Genomic DNA, 20,364 nt, shown 5'->3' on the forward strand with positions numbered 1-20,364 from the left:
CTGTTGTCTGCACAGGCATCCAGACAATCTTGTACCTCTTACACATTCTTTCCTGTTAAGCAACTAGATCCCCCTTCTATCGGTATCCTGCCTATTTAAATTTGGATACTTGGCAAAGAGCATCCTGTGTGCGTGTAGCACGCAGAATGTGTTAGGTGATCCACAAGTTTCCAGAAGCAACTTGGGTAACGTGGTGGGTTCTTGAAGCATAAGACTTGCAACTGCAGTAGACTTTTCTGCCCAGCGACTGCCCCGAGACTAAATAGTGCAAGTAATTCCTGGGTTGACCTCAAGTAAGATTTAAAAATATATATATACATACATATATATATATATATACATATATATATATATATATATTTATATATATATTTTATCATGCCTATCTAAAAATCTCTTTGCATTTAGGCTGGTATAGCGGTGGTCTTCAGCTCTGCCTTCAGTGGAAATATACAGTGTCCCCAAAATATGGCATGAGGTTGAATATCGGAGTAAAATAAGTGCATTGCTCTGCAGTAGTTCTTTAGAAGCAAACCTATTTTGGTCCTTAGCAGTCATCTGGGAAAAAAAGTATAGGCCAGGGAAGTAGGGGACGGACTGTGTTTCTTGAAAACAGAACTTTATTATGTGCAATCCATGAAGGTTTTCTTGGTTTATTCCCCACGCCTTGCTGTAGGTCTCAGCTACACTTGTGAACCTGTAGAGGAGAGCAGACACATGAAAGCAGAGGCTGCCAGGGGTGACTGTCAGCTAGAAGCTCCAAAAGCGGCCTCCACTGGGTCTTTCTTTGCCAGTTCTTCCTGTTCTAGCTTCCTTGCTACTGGGCTTGTTTCATGTTAGCACAGACTTGCAGCAGAGTGAATCAGAGCTGATGGCAGATGCTTATTACTGCCTGCTGAGAACTTGACTTAGTGTTTTATAAACTGTATTTTTAGAAGTACGCTAAGTGCAGGTGGGTTAGAGACATGCTAAGCAATTCATCTGTTATTCTTTTCATTTATGATAGTATTTCTCTTGGCTGTGAATCCTTGTTTCAGTAAAACTGAAGATAGTTGGTATTCCCTCAGCACAGAGTCAGCTGATGGAGACAAATTCTTCTGTTCCAGTTTTTAAATATCTCTCGCGTAAACAAAGTCAACAAATCGATGTGTGTGACTGCGTAAATTGAATCTCTCTGAGTTGGTCTTTTCTCTTTTTATGAGAGAGATGCATTTTTAATAGTGAATACTTCTGGTGCGTTGCCATCAGTGGTATTGATGCAGCAGGCTGCTATAGATTTAGATGTACAGAAGGTCTGGATGATCAGTGCTTGTACTAACTGGATGGGGCTAAACACTTAACGTCAGTGAAATTAGCAGTTAAGAGGTTTTCTTCCCTCTCCCACTCCTCTTTCTGGTTGAGAAAAGTTATGGATATATGAAACTTGGCTGGTATTTGGATGTGCTTTTACAGAAGATAAGAACTTTGCCTCAGCGTTGAATGTTTGATATGTAGCAGGATATATGTGGCTTATTTTGTCTCTGCGTTTCACTGCAGTGGCTCAGTTCTATCTTGTGGATGTGCAACTTAATGCTGGCTGGAAGGGGAGTGGTGTCTGTATGGCTGCTGTACGAAAACTATTTTTTTTCTCTCACAGCACTGGCTTCTGATCAGTAGATGTTGAGCTTCCAATGAAAAGCAAAACACGGAGTATGGATTTGTAGATAGGGTCTTGTCTCTCTTTACTCCTCTGTCTCATTTCTATTTGTTTTCAAATACACAGAGACAGAGCGTTAGTGGGGCTATAGCTATTCAAACCCAAGCTTCCCGCCCCAAGTCAGGAAATGCCTGGCTTCGGAAACACAACGGCTCTGCGTGGAGCCCTGCCTGTGCTGCTGCCTTCCCATGAACAGAGCCTGAGGAAATGCCTTGAATTCACCACCAGCGGATCTTTCTGCTCCCACTTCTCACAGGAATCTGTTCTCGAGTGCTCGTGCTTGCTGCTCCACGCTTCAGTGGTGGTTTTGCTTGAACATGCCTCTGCTTCTCAGCTGGAACCCGCGCCAGAAGGTACCGACGGCTCAGCACATGTGGGGTGTTCACTCTTCTCCTTTCTTGCGGTGTGTCGGAAACGGTCTGGCACGAGGGTGAGCTGGGCTGCTGGTGCCGAGCTGCTTCGCTGCTTTGAAAATAATTGTCTTACTAGAACGGCTGCCATTAAGGAGCTGGAGATATCAGGCATGTTTGTTAGATTAGGCCTTCACAGCCATGCTGATGGTTTTCAGCCTTGCACTAAGAAGAGGGGCTCTGCTTTGTTGATAAACTCCAGGCAGAAATTTGCCATGCAGAAATTAGAAACAAACTAAAAAGAGTTGCAGCATAATGAAGTTCTCTTTAGCTGTGGGTATGAAAATATCCAGCAAGTGAATTTTGTTTTTCTTTGCAATATTCACAGTGTTAAAGTTTTAAGTTTCACTTTAAATTGAAAGCACTGCTGGGCAGCTATTGCTGGGTGTGTTTGTATGTTAGTCCTCCAGCAAAAACAGGGAGCTCCACCTTTGTTCGGTGAAGGCTGTTGTAAATTCAAAGGAAGTATATTTTTTAATGCTTTAATTTCTGTCACTGCTATTCAAGATAGCGTGCAGTATCACCATGGAGATACTCTGCCTAGAGTTGTGACAAAGAAAAAGCACAGAAGAAAGCTGCTAAATGCTGTAGCATGCATGATTTAGTAGGCTTGATAGACTCTCTATTTTACAACTTCAAGGTATGGATGACAAACACCTAATAATTAAGTTTCTTGTTCTTTTTAAAGGAGGATTGATAACGTTGGAGTTCATTTTAGCAAAAATCTATTTGCATGACATGAGAAGACTTGATAAGAAAGTTTCAATGTGGTGTTAAATATTTTGCCTGTGGTCCTCTTTTACTGACTTTGGTTCTATAAAGTCAGACGAAAATGCTTGCATCATTTCTATCAATTTAACTGATGTTTCCAACACAAAAATACATTTCTGTGTTGAACATAGTTATGCTTCTTGATGTATAGTGGAATATTTTTTGGCTGTACTGTACTCATATGCACCTTGAACAGTGTACTGTTTATGCTTGAGGAAGGTATTTGTTCTCCTTCCACGACCCACTTGTAGGCCTAGTCACAAGGGACAGGATAGGGTGGAGCTCACGAACTGCAGAGGTGGAATTGTAGGAGGATAATATCAATATAGGACATATATTAATATATATATTTTTTCCAGGGGTGAATATTGCAGCATTATTCTAATCTAGCTGGCCAAATAGCTGATGCACTGCAGTATTTCTAAGGTCTATAACCAATGTTGTAGGTGCAAGGTATAAATGGAATAGATTTGAGGACCATTTGGCTAAAATTGATGCAGTTACTAGTTTCAGCTTACCAAAACTCTACAGCCTAGTAAAGAGAGTTAGAGAGAGTTTAACTCCTATCACTCTTTAATTCTTATGTTAAGAGCTGAATCTTACTGTAGGTGATGCAGAACTCAACTAGTGACATCAGTTCTGATTTGAGCACAGCTGCCATCCCTTATTGAATCACCACATATTGAATCAGATCTAACTAGGTAAAGAATGATTCATACAATTTAAGGCTACTCAAATATGCCTGATAACTGATTTAATTTGGATTCCCAAGTGGCTTTTTCCTTAATTAGACTTATCAGATCTATCGTGTTTCCCTGGAGTGAAATGTTGCCTCCTTAATGTCATTATGGAGATCTTCTTACTTGCCTCTCACCTTAGTCTTTGTTTTTGCTGAACCAGGTTTTGGGGGCTGTGCTGCTCACACTGAGAGCTTTTGTGGGGTTTCTGGTACAGGTCCTGAAGAAGGACCTCTGCTCTTCTGTGTTCTGTTGGCTCTAAACATTGCTGAAGAGTCACTCTCAACTGTTAGCCTTGGAAAACATCTCAGTGCCTCAGATATAATCTCAATAATTCCACTAAATTACTGAGACTTAAAATTAATAACTACGAGCACATTTTCAAGAGTATTAAAGTTCAAATGCTACTGCTGTCTCCTGATAGATGTGTGCATCTTTCAATATCCTGGAAGGGAGGAAAGCTCATCTGATGCTCACATGTCCATTTTGCCTGGTATCAGTTTATTAATTCCTGATAGAGTTTAGTATGCCTTCAGCTATTCAAGCATGAGGTCACTGCTGCGGCAGAGAAAGCTCTGCCTGTGTGCTGTTAAAACATATGTGAGTAAATGTTTTGTCTCGTTCCTTCATCAAGATAATACACCATATCTACTTAGCTCTTTATGAAGCTTGTCAGAACTTCTGTTTGTTTTCTGGCAAATTTTCTCTTTTTTAATTGCCTGGTGATGTATGTGCTCCTGGGTTTCTTGCTCTTTCTAGGGACCTTGTATCTTCTGTTTCAGGAGCTCCTTTTCTTCTTCTGTTAACCTTTCAAAGTGAAAAGCTAATGAACTTCTTACATTCTATGGTCAATAAATACCATGCATTGTACAATTAACATTTAGAATGTCAGTTTAAGATGCTTGTAATGTTAATTTGTATAGACAGGAATATGTCTGTCTCTAACAAGCTTTCATTGTCTTCTTACTGTACTTTTTTTTTTTTTTTTTTTTTATTGCCTCCTTCTACTTCGTGTAATAGTCTGCTACTCCTCATCAGTCTAGGGAAATTTCCTGAATGGTAAATACAGGCATGTTGCTTTTGGTTCCTCCTCCTGTTTTGAGAACCACTGTCCCAGCAAGCCATTAGCTCCTACCTTTCAGCCTGAGAAGCCCTCTGCAACTCCCTCTGGGATGTAGTCATCTTCTCCTTCTCTACCTAGCAATGTTTGGAAAAGGGTGATAGGCCCTGAGACTATGGGACTTGTCAATTCTTTTCCAGGACTGGCTCCGCTGGGTTTGTTGGGGCTGGAAGTATGCCTTTCACCCTGCAAATACACTGCCTATCCCCTTCTACACCAGTCTCCCAGCTTGAAGCAACTTTCCTCAAGGTTTAATGACAAAAAATCTGTCATTGTTTAATGTAAAATCTGTCAGTTATTTAAGTATTTTAAATTATTTTTTTTTGTATATCAGTAAATGCCAAAAAAAATATTTATGTGATAACTTGTTTAAACTTTTTGGTCTGCTATAATTGCTGGTAGTTTATATCCAGGAAGATCTGCAATGACCCCATGGGCTTAAGGAATAAGAATCCCATTTCCCAACTTTGCCTGCCTAATTTCATGGGTCTGCTGCAGGGAATTACTAGAAATTCAAAACATATTAATAAGTTTTGAACATTTTAATAATCTACCTTCCAGATGTTACTAACCTGATTTCTAAAAAAATTTGAGTGGTTTCATCCTGTTAATTCACTATTTTTAATGTCCATTCTGCTTACTCTCTCGTCTAACTTTGCCCTGCAATTTCAACATTAATAGCTAATAAGCTAATACTACATCCAAAAAAGTTACACAACTTTGATGGTGAAACTCTTTTGACTGAGGCTTCTTGATATGTAGAGGAGCAAAATGTCAAGAAAAAAGCAAAACAAAACAAAACACAACCCTATACTGAATAAATATTTAAAAAGCCATGTTGGGGTGGTTGCTACCCTTGATAATTTTGTAACTTTCCCTGTATTTTGCATTTCAGGAAAACACATGCAAACTCTTGTTTAGATTCCACTTGACTGCAGTTACGGTGTTTTCCCAGGTCAAAACATTAAATGAAAAGATTTTAATCTGATAAGGTGCAAGTGTCAGCAAATGGCAGTGACGCTTGGTTCTTGACAGGTAACATGGTCCTGGAATGGAAGAAGGTCATATCTAACCATGTAAGCTGGCACATCAGCATTGGGATACTGTTATTCTTTTACTTTGAAGACAGTAAGATCCATGTGTATAAATACAGTATGACCTGAAACCTCTGCACTAATGCTAGGTTCCCTCTATGTTGAAATGAAAATACTGTAGCTGTTCATGTGGTAGGTAGAAGCAAAAGCAGTAGAGGGAGCAGGTATCATGAAATAGTAATTAAGGCTCAAATACTAATGATTTGTAGGAGTGTTGCCAGCAGATCAAGAGAGGTGATCCTGCACCACTACTCAGCCCTGGTGAGGCCAAACCTGGGGTATTGTGTCCAGTTCTGGGCTCCCCAGTACAAGAGGGACATGGAGCTACTGGAGTGAGTCCAGAGGAGGCCTACTAAGATGATTAGAGAATTGGAACATCTGGTGTACCAGAACAGGCTGAGAGAGCTGGGTCTGTTTAGCCTGGAAAAGAGAAGACTGTGGGGAGACTTCATCAATGTATATAAATATCTGAGGGGAGGGTATCGGGAGGATGGAGCCAGATGTGTCCAGTGACAGGACTAGAGGCAATGGGCACAAACTGAAGCACAGGAAGTTCTGGCTGAATATGAGGGGGCACTTGTTTACTGTGAGGATGACAGAGCACTGGAACAGTTGCCTAGAGAGATTGTGGGGTCTCCTTCTCTGGAGATACTCAAAACCCGCCTGGATACCATCCTGCGCAATGTGCTCTGGGTGATCCTGCTTGGCAGGGGGGTTGGTCTAGATAATCTTCAGAGGTCCCTTCCAACCTCAGCCGTTCTGTGATTCTGTGATTGAACAGTATACATGATATAGAAAAGACAGAAATAAAACCAAGTGGTACACAGCAGGATGGTAGTGTTTTGTTTTGTTTTTAATAGGATTATAACTACATAGAACTCCATGTTTGTATTTGTGTGGGAGATCTCCAGGGAAGGAGGGGATAGGGAATCCTACTGCCGTATAGCTGGAAGTCTCTTGTCCCCAGCCTTTTTGGACATTTGTTGGCAGAAGAGGTTGGGATAGGATACATAAGGAGGCTCTCAGGTATTGTTTGTAAGACTTCAGAATTTCTTCTCCAGTCTCTACTGTGGAATTTACAAGCAAGTGACAAAACTTAGTTATTGGAGTGGTAGTCATGGCGTGCTTTTTAATAATCCAAATAGCTGAATAAAGAGCTGGCATTGCTTAATCCAGTTGACTGCAGGGAAGATTTGGTTTTGAATAGAATTATTGTTTGTCACTATACTTTGAATAAAGTATAAGTGAATTGTACTGTATCACATTCTGGATTTTAAAAAGGGAAATTTAATTAAAATTCAGCTAGCTTGTGAACTTTGCTAAAATCAAGAGTGAAGGGATTTAAACTCTATGGTATCTTTAAGCACAAACCATTGAAAGAATTAGAATAAAAATGTTCAGTGAAAAAGATGTATCTCAGAAGATGAATCAGCATGAGATTTGTCCATGTCCAGCTGAGCTGGACAATGGTAAATGGTAATGCTGGACAGTGGGCAACGGTAAAGCAGTCATTAGTGAGAATGAGTAAAAAGATTAAGTACAGTCTACTGCCAGCACCATATCAAGCCTAACTTTTGGCCTCGTTGAAAACTGAGATGATGATGTCTATATGGACAAAAGCCAAATGGTCAGTAGAACATGGAGTAATTTCACTTTATTTTGAAGCAAATGAAGCGGAAGCAGGTTTGAGTTGAGGAGAAGTGTGTAATGGGATATGGGGGTTAAGACAAGGTAATTTTCTACTATGACTTGCAAAAGTATTGGCTTATAAGATCACTGCCTTATTAGCAAGTTCCAGATGGTATCATGACTGGAAGAAAGAGATACTGTGGGAAACATGGTTTATTTACTAAGGTGTGACTTCAGAGTTATCTTCTCTTTTTTTTTTTTTTTCTTCTTTTTCTTTTTTTCCAAAATCTTAAAAGACATTTTCAAATATTATACAAGTGAGGGAAGGCTGTATGATGTGCAACATACACTATTTATTGATTGTTGGATTAGGGGAGCATTGAGAACTGACTTTTGTGGTGAAACTAGGGTAGATATCATCCCTTGATCTCATTGTAACTAGCAGCCTTCCAAATGTGTGTGCCATGATACCATTCATTATTTTGTTTGCAGAGGTGAGACCTGGGTTAAGCAGGGGTGGGTACTGTTGAAAGAGGAACTAGAATCACTCTGGTCACCTGTCAGTAGTGTTGGATGAGTGTAGGCTTTCTTCAGTGAAGGCACAATGTAAAAGGAGCTCGCATGTTTAATATGCTGATACGGAAGGCAGACATCCTTCAAAGTGATTGGGATAAAATGGAAGAGGAACCTTGTGGCCTTAAAAGACTGGGTGATACAAGTCTGAAATGGAGAGTTTCTGCTACAGTGATGTGCAGTTTGGCCTTCAGGGCTCTCTCAGTTGTACGTGGTACTTGTGTAACATTTCTGTATGCTTGTCTGTATTACAAAACTGGCAGTTGAAACTGATGGGCATTACCGGTCTCTCTCCATCCACAAAACGTCGTTTCCACAGCTGTCCTAGGAACAGAATGCCTGGCTCTGCAAAATGAAAGTACAGAAACAGTGATGGCCCTCTGCAAAACACATCAGCAAGAGACACTGATGTGGGAAGAGGGCTGCAAAAGAGAAGGCAGTATAAGTAAAAGGAGAAAAAAACATGTAGACATTTGTCAGTAGACTCTAAGCTCATTGCTCTGGTAATTTAAAACCTTACATTCTAAAACAATTTATAGTATTTTTATTGAAACTTTTTTTGCTTTGTTCCCACTTCATTCTAAATTTTGCACGGGGAATTTCTGTTCTATGTTTATATTATCAACCAAGAAGCTAGTGCACTGTACTGAAGAAATAACCTGTGAGAATATTTACAGTAACAATTTTTTTTTGGGGGGGGGATACCACTGTCTATTATCTCATTTGTGTCTGCTAAAGGGATATTTTAATCTGTCCCTTAGGTTCCTGATGTCATCAGCAGCATAAGACAAGTCTCCAAAGCAGCACTGAAAGAAGATGCCAAACCAAGCAAAGACAGTGAAGATGCCTTCTATAACTCTCAAAAATTTGAGGTCTTGTACTGTGGAAAGGTGACGGTGGCTCACAAGAAGGCTCCCTCATCATTAATTGATGATTGCATTGAGAAATTCAGCCTTCATGAGCGTCAGCGCCTGAAACTATTAAATGAACAGCGGAATAATGAGTCGAGTTTGGACTTACCCCTGTGTGAAGGAAATGTGCCAGCTTCTCCATTGGATAGCCCATTTGAGGAGCTGGAGAGCCCAAATAACACCACAGGACATGCTGCAATGTTTACAATTGGCAGCCAGACCAACTTGACCAACCTGGCCAGCGCACGTAGCTCCTTTCCAGAGCGAATTTTAGAGGACTCTGGCTTTGATGAGCAGCAGGAGTTTCGTTCCCGGTGCAGCAGTGTCACTGCAGTTATGCAAAGAAGGGTTCATGATGCAAACCTGAAAATACAGCCACGCAGAAGACATGCAAGTGCACCCAGTCATGTTCAGCCCTCTGATTCTGAGAAGAACAGGACAATGTTGTTTCAGGTGTGTCCTAGGATGAGTGATTTCATGTTGTTTTTGTACAACACCTTCACCTGTGCAGTTTGAAGCTGAGACAAGTTTTCTAAGACTTATCTTACATGAATTATTTTACATCTCATTTTAGCATGGATTCAGTATAGTTTCATGATTTGTCAGAAATATTTATGCATATGTTCATAAATGATTGGAACACAATTAGGAACAACACTTTACGGAAACCAACATGACTCATGAGCACAGGTAAATTTTAAGAAAAAGGAATTGCTCATGGACAACAAGAACAGAGTTTCAAGGGGCAGAGCTGACTTTCATATGTGATTCTGGTTCATCTGTGCTGGTGAGATCTAGGACTTAGCTGAAAAAAGTATTTTATTCAAAAAGATAATCCATGAAGGTTTCCTCGTGAACAAACCATCTTTTCTGTATGATTAAAAAGAAGCCCCGAAGTTCACAGCCTTATGTTTGAGCCAGCTCCTTTATAATTTGTTCTGATGTCAAACTGTTCTCATCTGTCTTTCCCAGATGGGTAGTCAAATGTCTCTGCTTGCACTGAAGGTTTCTTGCTTTAGACCTCAGAGTTCTTTCTTCTCTTGCCTGATTTGTATTTGACATCTTCAGAGCTTGTACTGAGAAAACAAAAGGACACATAGAGGAGGTGACCCATAAAAGGAAAGATCTTTGGAACTTAAAATAACAGGGAGCTAAATGCTTGAGTTTTGTCATTCGATTTGCATTAAAGATCATTCTTGCCTTTCATTCTCTTGGGGAAATGCTAACTGAAGTGAGAATGCATTGCCCTTTGGAAAGCCACAGCTATCCCTGGTAATGAAAAGGATTTAGCTATAAAACTCCTGAAGCTCTGTGGAGTAAGTTCCATATACTTGGAAAGCTGAAGGATTTGTAGCAGGACCTCCACTTTCTCAGTCAGAATTGTTACAGAAACTTAAGTATCACCTTAAGATCAGCATAGTTTCTCAGTTGATCTATGGAATAGCTGTTATGGTGGTGGGTTTGTTTTGAATCAAAACTACCCACAAATTGTGTAGTTTTGCTGATTTCTGTATTGGACCTTATAATTTAGCCACACTGTTTGCTAAAGGTTTTGGTATTATCTGCCAAGAATGTGATCTTTTGACAAAAATAACTCAAAACGATAAAGGGGCAAAAAAAAAAAAGAACCCCAAAGCCTCTTTCCAAATCTTTTTCCTATTGAATTGAGTGTATTGTTCTTGCTGAAATACTCTTGCTTAATCGAGGCTAAATTATGGCACCCTTATTCCTGCTGAGTAAGCTGGTATGCTGAAGGTACTTTATGTGAACAAGAAAGGGCTAGATTTTGACATTTTTGTTGCTGCTGACACTGTGCCCTGTGCCTCCAAGACAGTCATAAACCAGACTTTCTTATTTTTCTCTTTTTTTTTTTTTCCCAAGGTTGGAAGGTTTGAAGTTAACCTCATCAGTCCAGACACCAAATCTGTTGTGCTTGAAAAGAATTTTAAAGATATCTCCTCATGTTCTCAGGTAAGCATTAATAAGAAGCAGTGTATAGATTATCAGAAGAAAATGAATTGATTTGTTCTTCTGCTTGGTTGCCTTGCTAACATATAGAAAGCAGAAAAAAAAAAAGAAATGTGGAGGTTTTTTTTTTTTTTTTTAGCATTTTGTCCTGATCTCCTTTATTCAGTCTCAAAGGCTACTTTTAAATAGTTTATCCTCTTTGTCTAAATCACAATAAATGAAAATAGATTGCTGATTTACCCCATTTACTCCTTAATTTAAAAATAGGGGGGATTTGGGGAGATTGTGTAGGTTTGTGATACAAACCCTGCGTCATGTTTGACAGCAAAATATTACTGACTTCTTTGGGGAGTACAGCAGAAGAAATTGGATATTAAATTATGATTGCTTCATAAGCAGCTGCAGCAGACTTGAAGTGGCGATGACAAAAAATTATAATAGTGACAGCTGTTATTCAAATCAGGATTGCGCTCATCTGGTATCAGTTTCAAGTAGATATTGCACAAAAATTATGCAATGTCATTCCCAAAGAGCTTAAATACAGAAAAGATGAGCACAGAATAATCAATGTGAGATGCAGTAGTGGTAACTTTGATCGCTGGTCAGAAAGCAAAGTATAAACTGTTCTGCTTTGTGAGAGCATTGGATTTAATTTGGAAGTAGCTTGATCTCTATTTAGGATGCCCTGGGAGTTCTGTCTCTGAATTGCTGATCTGAAAACCTCTGGAGTGCAGGGAGGAGAGCATCAGATCAATCCTCCAGAAAAACATCCGTTTGCCTACATCATTTCTTCTGGAATATATTGTAATAGCTGAACCTAGTTTTCTCCAGTATATATGTGTCTCATAAAAAGTGAAACATCAGGACTGAGGGATTTTTCTTTCTGTTTTGTAGTTCATCAGCTGTTACTTCTGGTACTCTCTGTTTTGAGGTCTTTTTTTTTTTTGCCTTTCACCCCCAAGTGCTTTCATTTTAATGCTAATAACAAATCTGCTCTTGCATAACTGTGCTGCAAATGCTAATACAAATTAAGAACTGGTCAGTACTTCTGAATCAAGTGGAGCCTTAAACTACCAACTATAGGTCCAGGCCCTTATGTAGAGTCTAACTACAGCTCATATTGCTGCTGAGAGTGAAGAAAGGCATGTGCAAATACAGAATGGAACAATGATCAAACAATTGCTTGCTAATAACTTTATAATAAATGCAGATCAGAAAGATTCTCACAGCAGTGGTATGGAAAGCAAAACTTGCAGATGGTTGAGTCTTCCTTCCACCTGCCCCCCCTTATGGGTGCACTGAGCTCAGTAGAAGTGACACCTCAATTTTACATGCTTGTAACAGGCAAACAAAAGTCCTAAGTGCAGAAAACATTTTTCAGCTAACTTTAAAGTGTGATGGAGACCAGCAAGACCATTGTAGATGTTTGACACCTAGCTTTTCCTTCAGTAAAATAATTGTATGCAGTCAGTAGTGTCAGGTAATGCTGCCTGTTGGGTTTTGGAGGTGGAAGATTTCACTTTCATTTGGAGCAAAGCTTTTGTTATTTTGCATGCTTGAATAACTCAAACAGGCACTGACAATACTGTGGGTTTCTCATTTAATGCAATAGATACTTTAGAGAAGGCTTTTTTTTCCTTTTTTCTTTTTCTTTCTATGTTCAATAGAAATGAAACATTTAATTTGTTCAAGGCTAAGGATTTGGTTGCTCATCAGTCTTTCTTTTAAGAATACAGTGCTAGCCACAGGGCTTCTCTGTTGTGGATTTATGGGGAAGTGATTTACTGCATATTGTGAGACTGCAGCTTAGCAATGTTTGTTCTTCTGAGCCTTAAGAATGATGAAAAAGAGATGTTCTCTTTAGCTTGCATTCTGGATTCTTTTAGTCTAGCCTAATAAATTTATTTTATTCTATAACTTAAGTATGGTCGATTGGCTGCATTTAATTCATTATCCACATTTTTGCATAATTGTCAAAGAAGCAGAATGGATGATAAACCCCTGTGTGTGCTGGCGAAGCTCAGCTATCAGACAGCTGTAGAAATTTCCTTGTTTCAGCCTTGCTGACCTTGAGAGAACTGAGAAAAATGAGAAAGGTGCGTGTTCTTTTGGCATGACGAGCCAGGCCATCCCCCCCTCTTAAAGAAAAAGTGGTGGAGTTCCTGTTAATGGTACTTACAGCTTCAGTGGTGCAAATGTCAAGTCCTTCTCCCCACCACTTGTTCTCCTGTGCAGCCTGACAAATCTGACAGCAGGAAATATGTTCGGGCACTGTCAGCAATGAGAGAACCGGCATCTCTCCCATCCGCCTTAAGTGAATACAGTTTTCTTGCAAAATAAGGCAACAGTTCACCCTGACAGAGATGAACATATGCGTATACATCTGTTCTTTTTCATTTTATGCCTTTGAAGGCTTTGCATGTTAGAGGAAAATGGGTTCAGTTAAATCGGAATTGATGTGGACTACAGTAAAGTAATAGCATTTGTGCCATCATAGGTGGTCTCTGCACTTAAGTTTTGCCTAAGCAACACAAATGTAACCTCTGGAATTTTGTTTTCAGTTTTAAAATCTACTGGGATTAGTGACAATATGTTCAGTCTGTCACGTAGTATGTTACCAATTTTGTCTAGAGTGTTTTCTGTACACACAGGCAAGTTGTTTTGCCTCCTCCCGTCTTTTGCTATATAGGTGTTTTCTTTGGAGATAGATCCAAGCAGCTGAGTTCTCCTTTCTGTTGTATTTGAACTTGAGGAATTAGGCTTTCTTTTGGAGAGATTCTGCTATTACCATACTTAGATGATAAAAACATTGGCAAGAGCTTTAACAATAGTGAGTCATGTTCCATGAATCGAGACTGGGAATATAGTGCTTCTTAGGAAGCAGCTCTCTTTGATCTTCTCAGTGCTGTTTTTAGCAAGGCAACATTCCTTCTCAAGCACTTAGACTAGCAGTTAGATCTCGAAATAAAACATCGGTAGTAATGAGTAGTAATTCTTGAAACTTCTGGTATGTAACTCAGTCTCAAAACAAAGAATTTATGAATCCAGTTGGAATTCTACATGCCGCCACTCATTCCATGCTCCTTTTGGTGTAGGCCAGGTTTGCATTACAGGAAAGAGAAGATCTGTCACTACTTTGATGCTCCTCCAGTCCCATGTTTTAGTGTGGGCTCACTGCATCCAGCTTTCACTGCAGAGGCAATTCCAGATACAGCCTAGGACTGTTTCGTTGGCTGCCCTGAAAATTCCATTTTCCTAATAGAGGACATTCAGATCCAGATTTATTGCTGTATGACTTTTGTTTAGCTCATATAGAGAGCTCGATGTACCTTCTTAATGCAAAAAAAAAAAAAAAAAGCAATTAATGAAAAATTAACTGTTGTAGTTGTGTAATAGATCATTTGGAGGATGTATTTATAGTTTCTCAAATTTTTGTGTTGGTAAGTGTTGGAGTCTGGTCACTATTTTCTGCTTCACTTTGGAAACCAAATGTGTTTGTAAAGTAGTTCATTAGTACTATTTTTAAGCTCTTTTAAACTCATATTTTAACTTTTTTTTTTTTTTTAAGGGTATAAAACATGTTGATCACTTTGGCTTCATTTGCCGGGAATCTGTTGAAACTGGGTTAAGCCAGTATGTTTGCTATGTGTTCCAGTGTGCAAGTGAGTCTTTGGTGAGTATTAAAGTTAGCTATCCTAACTTTTCCAACAGAGCATGTCTAAAGCATTTCCTAAGCCATGGGAGTCTCTGCTCTGCTATATCATCTGAGCCTCAGTGGTGACATGTTCTAAGGTGTGAGATCTCATCTATGACTTTGAAAATAAGAAAAAAAACACATGCATTCTGTTCATATATAGCCTTATCCTGGTACTCTGCTGATGTGTTTATTAGTAAGAAATGGAAAAAAGTCCAGATGGATGAGTTCACACGCAGGCTGCAAGCATATTTGGACTTTGTATTTGATTTTAACTCTTGCATTTCTGATTGTTGAGATACTTGGTTGCCCATTAAATACACAATTACATGTATTGAATTGGTAACAAAGATGATGATAAAACCCAAACAGACTTTTCAGGGTAGGGTCTCTACTACTGGCCTGATCCTGCATGTGGCTTCTGTATTTTCGCTGTGGTCTCTCTTGTTCCTCAGGAGAGGAAAACAACAGCATCTGGTCAAAGAAGCAGAAAACCTAAGTTCACACGTTACATGTGTATGTATACAACTAAAAAGTCCAATGGGCATTTGATGAAGTACATGTATGTATCAATGAGTTGAGGATTACAGTGACAGTGATTTAACTGGTAGAGATAGCTTAATAATGTGAGACATACAGGAAATTATTTTGGCTACTGCATTTTTATTTTGAACTCTGACACTTAAAAAGAAGTTTGTTTCTGTTCTGAAACATATTTGCTACTTATGGCTGTGCTAACAGCTGTTAACTCTTTCAACTAAACTTATAAATCACCTTTCTACCTAGCTGCAATTGTGATTTCTAAATCCAGTAGCCAACTCGAGAGTTGATAGATTTATGTCAGTAAAGCTTCTAACAAGTAATGTCCCTAGGTGTACTATGGTAGCTGAGGCTGTGCTTTTATCAGGATAAGAGTTTGTTATGAGATCAGATGACTCTTTGTACTAACATGAAATGTTACACCTAACTTATTGATAAATCTGGCCATGAATAATTTAATTCAAAGATGCTTAAAGTGTGGTGTATAAAGAAACCACATACCTATGATCCTTTTACATAGTCAGCTACTGCTGTATGTGGGTATGTCCACATTGCAATACAAAATGAACAAATTCTTTGACACTAGCAGCAGTGCAGAGCTGTAAAAAACAAGAGCTGTCTGGATTCTACACTGCCAGACTATGTTAGTAGTCTTGTGTGTATTGGCTCTAAACCTAACTCCAGTCTGTGCTACAGTTCTCATGATTTCAGTGTGGTCAGAATCTATGTGCTTAGCACTGTCCTGTGTATCTTCCATTCAAGATATCTTTGCTACATTACATTTAAGAATTATATACCAGCATTGCAAGATGGACATTCATATTTCAACGGCCTGCCTTATTGCTTAGAAGAGAGTGCATTCAGGAACTACTTGTAGTGCTTAAAACTCTTATCAAAAATCAGGCCACAATTAATGCAAGTTTCCACGTTCAGGTGCCTCTATTTTTATTTTGTTTTTGCAACTGACAGGCCTTCAAAAAAGCTGGTATGTTTTTAATGTTAAACTGCATGATTTTTGTCTCACATATTTCAGCTTTCTTCAACCTTTTTATACAGTGTGTCAGGTAAGATCAAGGACATGATCCTGTAGTAGAATACTTATTTCTTTTCAAAGGTTGTCTTCAATCTTGCCTCCTTCTTTCCATGCTAATGCAAAGACATGGGTAAACAGCTTTTAATAAGGATTGTGTTGCCCTAAAATACAAACACGGAAACTCCAAGTGCTTTGTAGTATATTTGAATGGGTGAGGAGAAATCCTGTCAACTTTTGACCTTTCTATGTGTGGGAACATAGCACTACTGTATTTATGGTAGTGGAAGAGAAAAGATCAGGGCAGACACAAGGTAAGTCAGCAATAGTTATAGATGAGTTATTGGTTGCAGTAAAGCTGGTGGCCAGTCTAGTAGTCTTTTAAACCTGGAAAAAGGTGAACTCCTCTGGGGAGCTTCTGGCTGCCAGCAGGAGAGGCCTGTGGGGTTTTGTGCTAAAATAGTTGAGAAGGAGTAAGTGCAGTTTACAGGAGAAACTCGGAGTTAAAGAAAAGAAATGATTTTTTTTTTTAATTTATTTAGTCAGTAACCTTGAGTTGCTGCAGTATGATTTACAAAATCACATTTTCTAAGTGAACTTTAAGATGGTGAGCATCCACACAACTCATATTTCAGTGCAGACTATGGGAATGCAGCTTCTCAGAGAACCTGAACCTTTTTTGCATGCCAAAGAGGTGGTGCAGTTGAACAGTAGAATCTTGGCAATGTAGTCCAAGATCCTTGCACAACAAATACATGATAAAATGCTTTCCAAAACTGTGGTTTTATTATCATTTTTACTATTAATGGAAATTTACTGTACAGCTCTGAAGCTCCTTTCAAGTATACTGACAGATGAGTTTCTAGGCACCTTTTTTCTTTAGGTTCCTATGCATGCAGATTTTGAACATATCCCAGATGCAATGGGAGCTAGATGTGGAGTCCCTTCTGAATACAGGTGTCTGTCTTCCATTCTTATATGTCCATTTACCTTTTGAAGTTCTTTACATTGCTAAGGCCTCTATAAGCATAGTATTTGGAAGTTTCAGAAAACAGCTGAAAATAGCTGTTAACACCTCATTTACCTTCAGAGAATAGGCTGGGGATGCAACCTTGATCTCTTTAGAAAACAGCAAACTTTTTTTTTTTGATTGCAAAGCACCTGTCTCTGATGTGATTTATAAGCCTTATTTGATGTACATAGCGTGGGGTTTTTGTTTATACGCTGTCTTTTTGCTCCTTCTCCTTTAGGTTGATGAGGTAATGCTTACCCTGAAACAAGCCTTTAGCACTGCTGCAGCTCTTCAAAATGCCAAGACGCAGGTTAAACTGTGTGAGGCCTGCCCAATGCATTCATTGCACAAACTTTGTGAAAGAATTGAAGGTAACAGCTGAGTTTATTTTTTATTTTATTTTTTTAAATTTTGTTTATTCTAGAACTATCATGCTATCATAATAGCATCATACTATCATCATTATCATGTTCAATTTAATTATATCAGTTGTGCGTTTTCAACTTATGTGATGAAAGAACAGAGGGAAAAGTATCCCAATAAGCAGGTCTTACCATCACTTTCCACTCTGTACAATTAAATGAAGGTGACTGTAATAATGCTATTGCAACTGAGTGTAGTACAGCCTGTATTATATATACATACTCTTTCATTGTCATACTTCTCTTAAACTTTGAGAGCCAAAAAAAACAACAGCTCTTCCTTTTGTTATCCTGAAGATGCATTTTTTCAAAATGGGTCATAAAAAGACAACAGTGATCAAGAAATGGTCTTTCTTTCTCATGTGTTCCTTCCTTCCTCTGTGTTGATTTTTTTTGCCTTTTTTTTAACTTAAAAAAAAAAAAACAAAACTTTTTTGTTTTCATTCTCTTATATACTTCAAAGCCTGGTTTCCTTTCTATTATAGGAAATAAATTAAGATAGAAGATTTATATCTAATAAAGTCAAGGCAAATGACCTAACTCTTCAAATATGAATCCACAACCCTTTTTAGTTTCTGTGGAAGTGAGATATGCTAGAACCTCTGCAAAATACAAGATAGAATTCCAAAAATATTAATTGCAGGATCCTATTTTTTGTAGTCTGATATGTCTCCTTGTAAAATGTTGTATGAAAAAAAAAAAAAAGGCAAGTATGTTACGATGATCTTCTATCTTCTGGTCTGGTTGCAATAATGATGGTAATTACCAGCTCTCCCATTCATCAAAAGTCAATATTGCTACTTATCTCCCTCTGGTGGATGAAAAAAAAACTATAAAATTCTAGTGGAGAGGCATTCTTTTAAGCTTGTGACTGATACATTTTCTGAGTTCAGAAAAAGGCATTCAAAAGCATTAACTGGGAAAGTCTTCTGTAAATGGAAAACTACAGGAGCTGCTGTATAAGGCAGCATCAGTATCTTGAATATGGGCACTTGCAAGACAGGGTTAACTATCTGGTATCAAAATATATATATATATTTTTTTTTTAGGGTAAAAAGTTGAATAACATAATACAAATTTCTTAAACTTTGTACTTACTGACTTAAAGATTTTAGTGTCCTTTTCATTTTATTTTTCTTCTCGGTTTAGAATCTACAAATTTATCATAATGAAACCCAGAACTTCATGGCTTTTGAAAATTTTTATCTGCTCTGATTGCAATTATGTATGAATGATATCTACCTTGGGTGGAGAAACATGTATTTTCATCTGATTTGCTGAGGTTGTTTCCCCCCTTTTTTCCTTTTTTTTTTTTTTTTTTTTTTTTTAGATTCCTAGAATAAGGTCTGTAAGCAAATGTAGATTTTATCAAAAATAAGAAATTATTATTATTTTAATGTATTGCTTTTATTCTGCTCTTGCTTTTAATGTGATGTTTTCTTTTCTCTGGTACAACCTGCACCATTTTCTTTCCTTGTCTAGAAATTCATATAACCTTTCAATTAAAAGCCTCTGAAAGCTGTTTAGTATCTTGTGCAATGAGTATCTTTCAAGTTATATCCCTGATTTGTTTCTCTCTTCCTCCCATCCCATACAGATGTCAGGCTTCTGTCATAGTGATCTCTTGGTACTAGGATGGCAGATGTCAGTGGGGTAGGGACAGCAACCTTATACTCAGGAGCCAGCTGCCTAGCTGCTGTTAGTTCTATTTTTACTGCTAATGAAATAAGAAAACATATGGTTTAGCAAAACCTGAAGTATCTTGTATCAAGTACACCACAGATATCCAAATATTATACATCAAACTTTTTTGAACTTAAATACAAGTTTATAGTTATTAATTTTTTTTTTTAAGTGTTTTGAGAGATCATTTGGGAGTCTAGAAGCTTTATTTTTATTTTCTCTTCTCAGGGCTTTATCCACCGAGAGCCAAGCTAGTAATCCAGAGACATCTGTCATCACTAACTGATAATGAGCAAGCAGACATTTTTGAACGTGTTCAGGTAATAAGCTGGAGGCTGTTGTTTCAATTTTGAAGAAGACCACGACAAAATGAACTAAACATTTTTTGGTTTTGTTTTGTTATGCCGTTGATCTAGAATTTACTACTGTTCCACCAAACACCATACTGAAATAGCATGATCCAACCTAATCTAATGTATGGTATACTGCTTTCAGTAAAGTTTTGGTTTCCAAATCTACTGAAACTTTCTGTGTTCATACACATGAGATTTTTAATTTTTTTTTCCCTAATCTTAGTTCATCTGTAAACATTTTCTTCCTGCCTGAAAGTGATGTGGAAATGAGTTGAGTGTAGGGGAGACATGAAGGTGTCAGGCAGATGGTGAGCATTTTCAGAAGTTCTCATTTGACTTAAATTCTGAGGCAAAATGGTGTATACAGATGTACTCAAGTGGATAAACTACACAATAATTTAGGCTTCTAAAGGCTACGCTGTTTTCTAGTAGCCTCTAGAAGGGAATGCCTGTTTGATTTATGTGGGTTCTTTATTCCATTTATAAGCTTAGACAGTGACAGACAACCTTTGAAAACAAAACATGTAGTCATTAGACCCCCTTCCCTCTACATCCTGTAACATTCTCCATATGGAAATTTTTGGTCTGTTTTACTTAGGAGTATGAAAGCTCACAAATGATGGTGTAATACAACACATTAATTGTGTACTCTGGCATCTGGAGTGTAAATATATTAACTTCAAAGAATACATACGTATGGAAATGAAAATAAGCAAATCAT

At 38.2% G+C, this 20,364-nt stretch overlaps 1 protein-coding gene across 5 annotated transcripts in view; it reads left to right on the plus strand.

Moving 5' to 3' along the window:
* TBC1D4 (TBC1 domain family member 4) overlaps window positions 1-20,364 on the plus strand; it is a 107,507-nt gene that overhangs the window by 52,288 nt on the left and 34,855 nt on the right. For 3 of the 5 annotated variants that reach the window (XM_072032493.1, XM_072032494.1, XM_072032497.1), the window contains exons 2-6: window positions 8,792-9,394; window positions 10,823-10,912; window positions 14,478-14,582; window positions 17,424-17,556; window positions 19,519-19,610. In XM_072032493.1, coding sequence (XP_071888594.1) covers window positions 8,792-9,394; window positions 10,823-10,912; window positions 14,478-14,582; window positions 17,424-17,556; window positions 19,519-19,610 — 1,023 coding nt within the window. Of the gene's footprint in view, window positions 1-1,808; window positions 2,127-8,791; window positions 9,395-10,822; window positions 10,913-14,477; window positions 14,583-17,423; window positions 17,557-19,518; window positions 19,611-20,364 lie in introns of those variants that run through there. The other 2 variants (XM_072032495.1, XM_072032496.1) reach the window with 2 other exon arrangements.

The sequence above is a fragment of the Anas platyrhynchos genome, chromosome 1 (genome assembly GCF_047663525.1).
Source record: "Anas platyrhynchos isolate ZD024472 breed Pekin duck chromosome 1, IASCAAS_PekinDuck_T2T, whole genome shotgun sequence".
Lineage (NCBI taxonomy): Eukaryota > Metazoa > Chordata > Aves > Anseriformes > Anatidae > Anas > Anas platyrhynchos.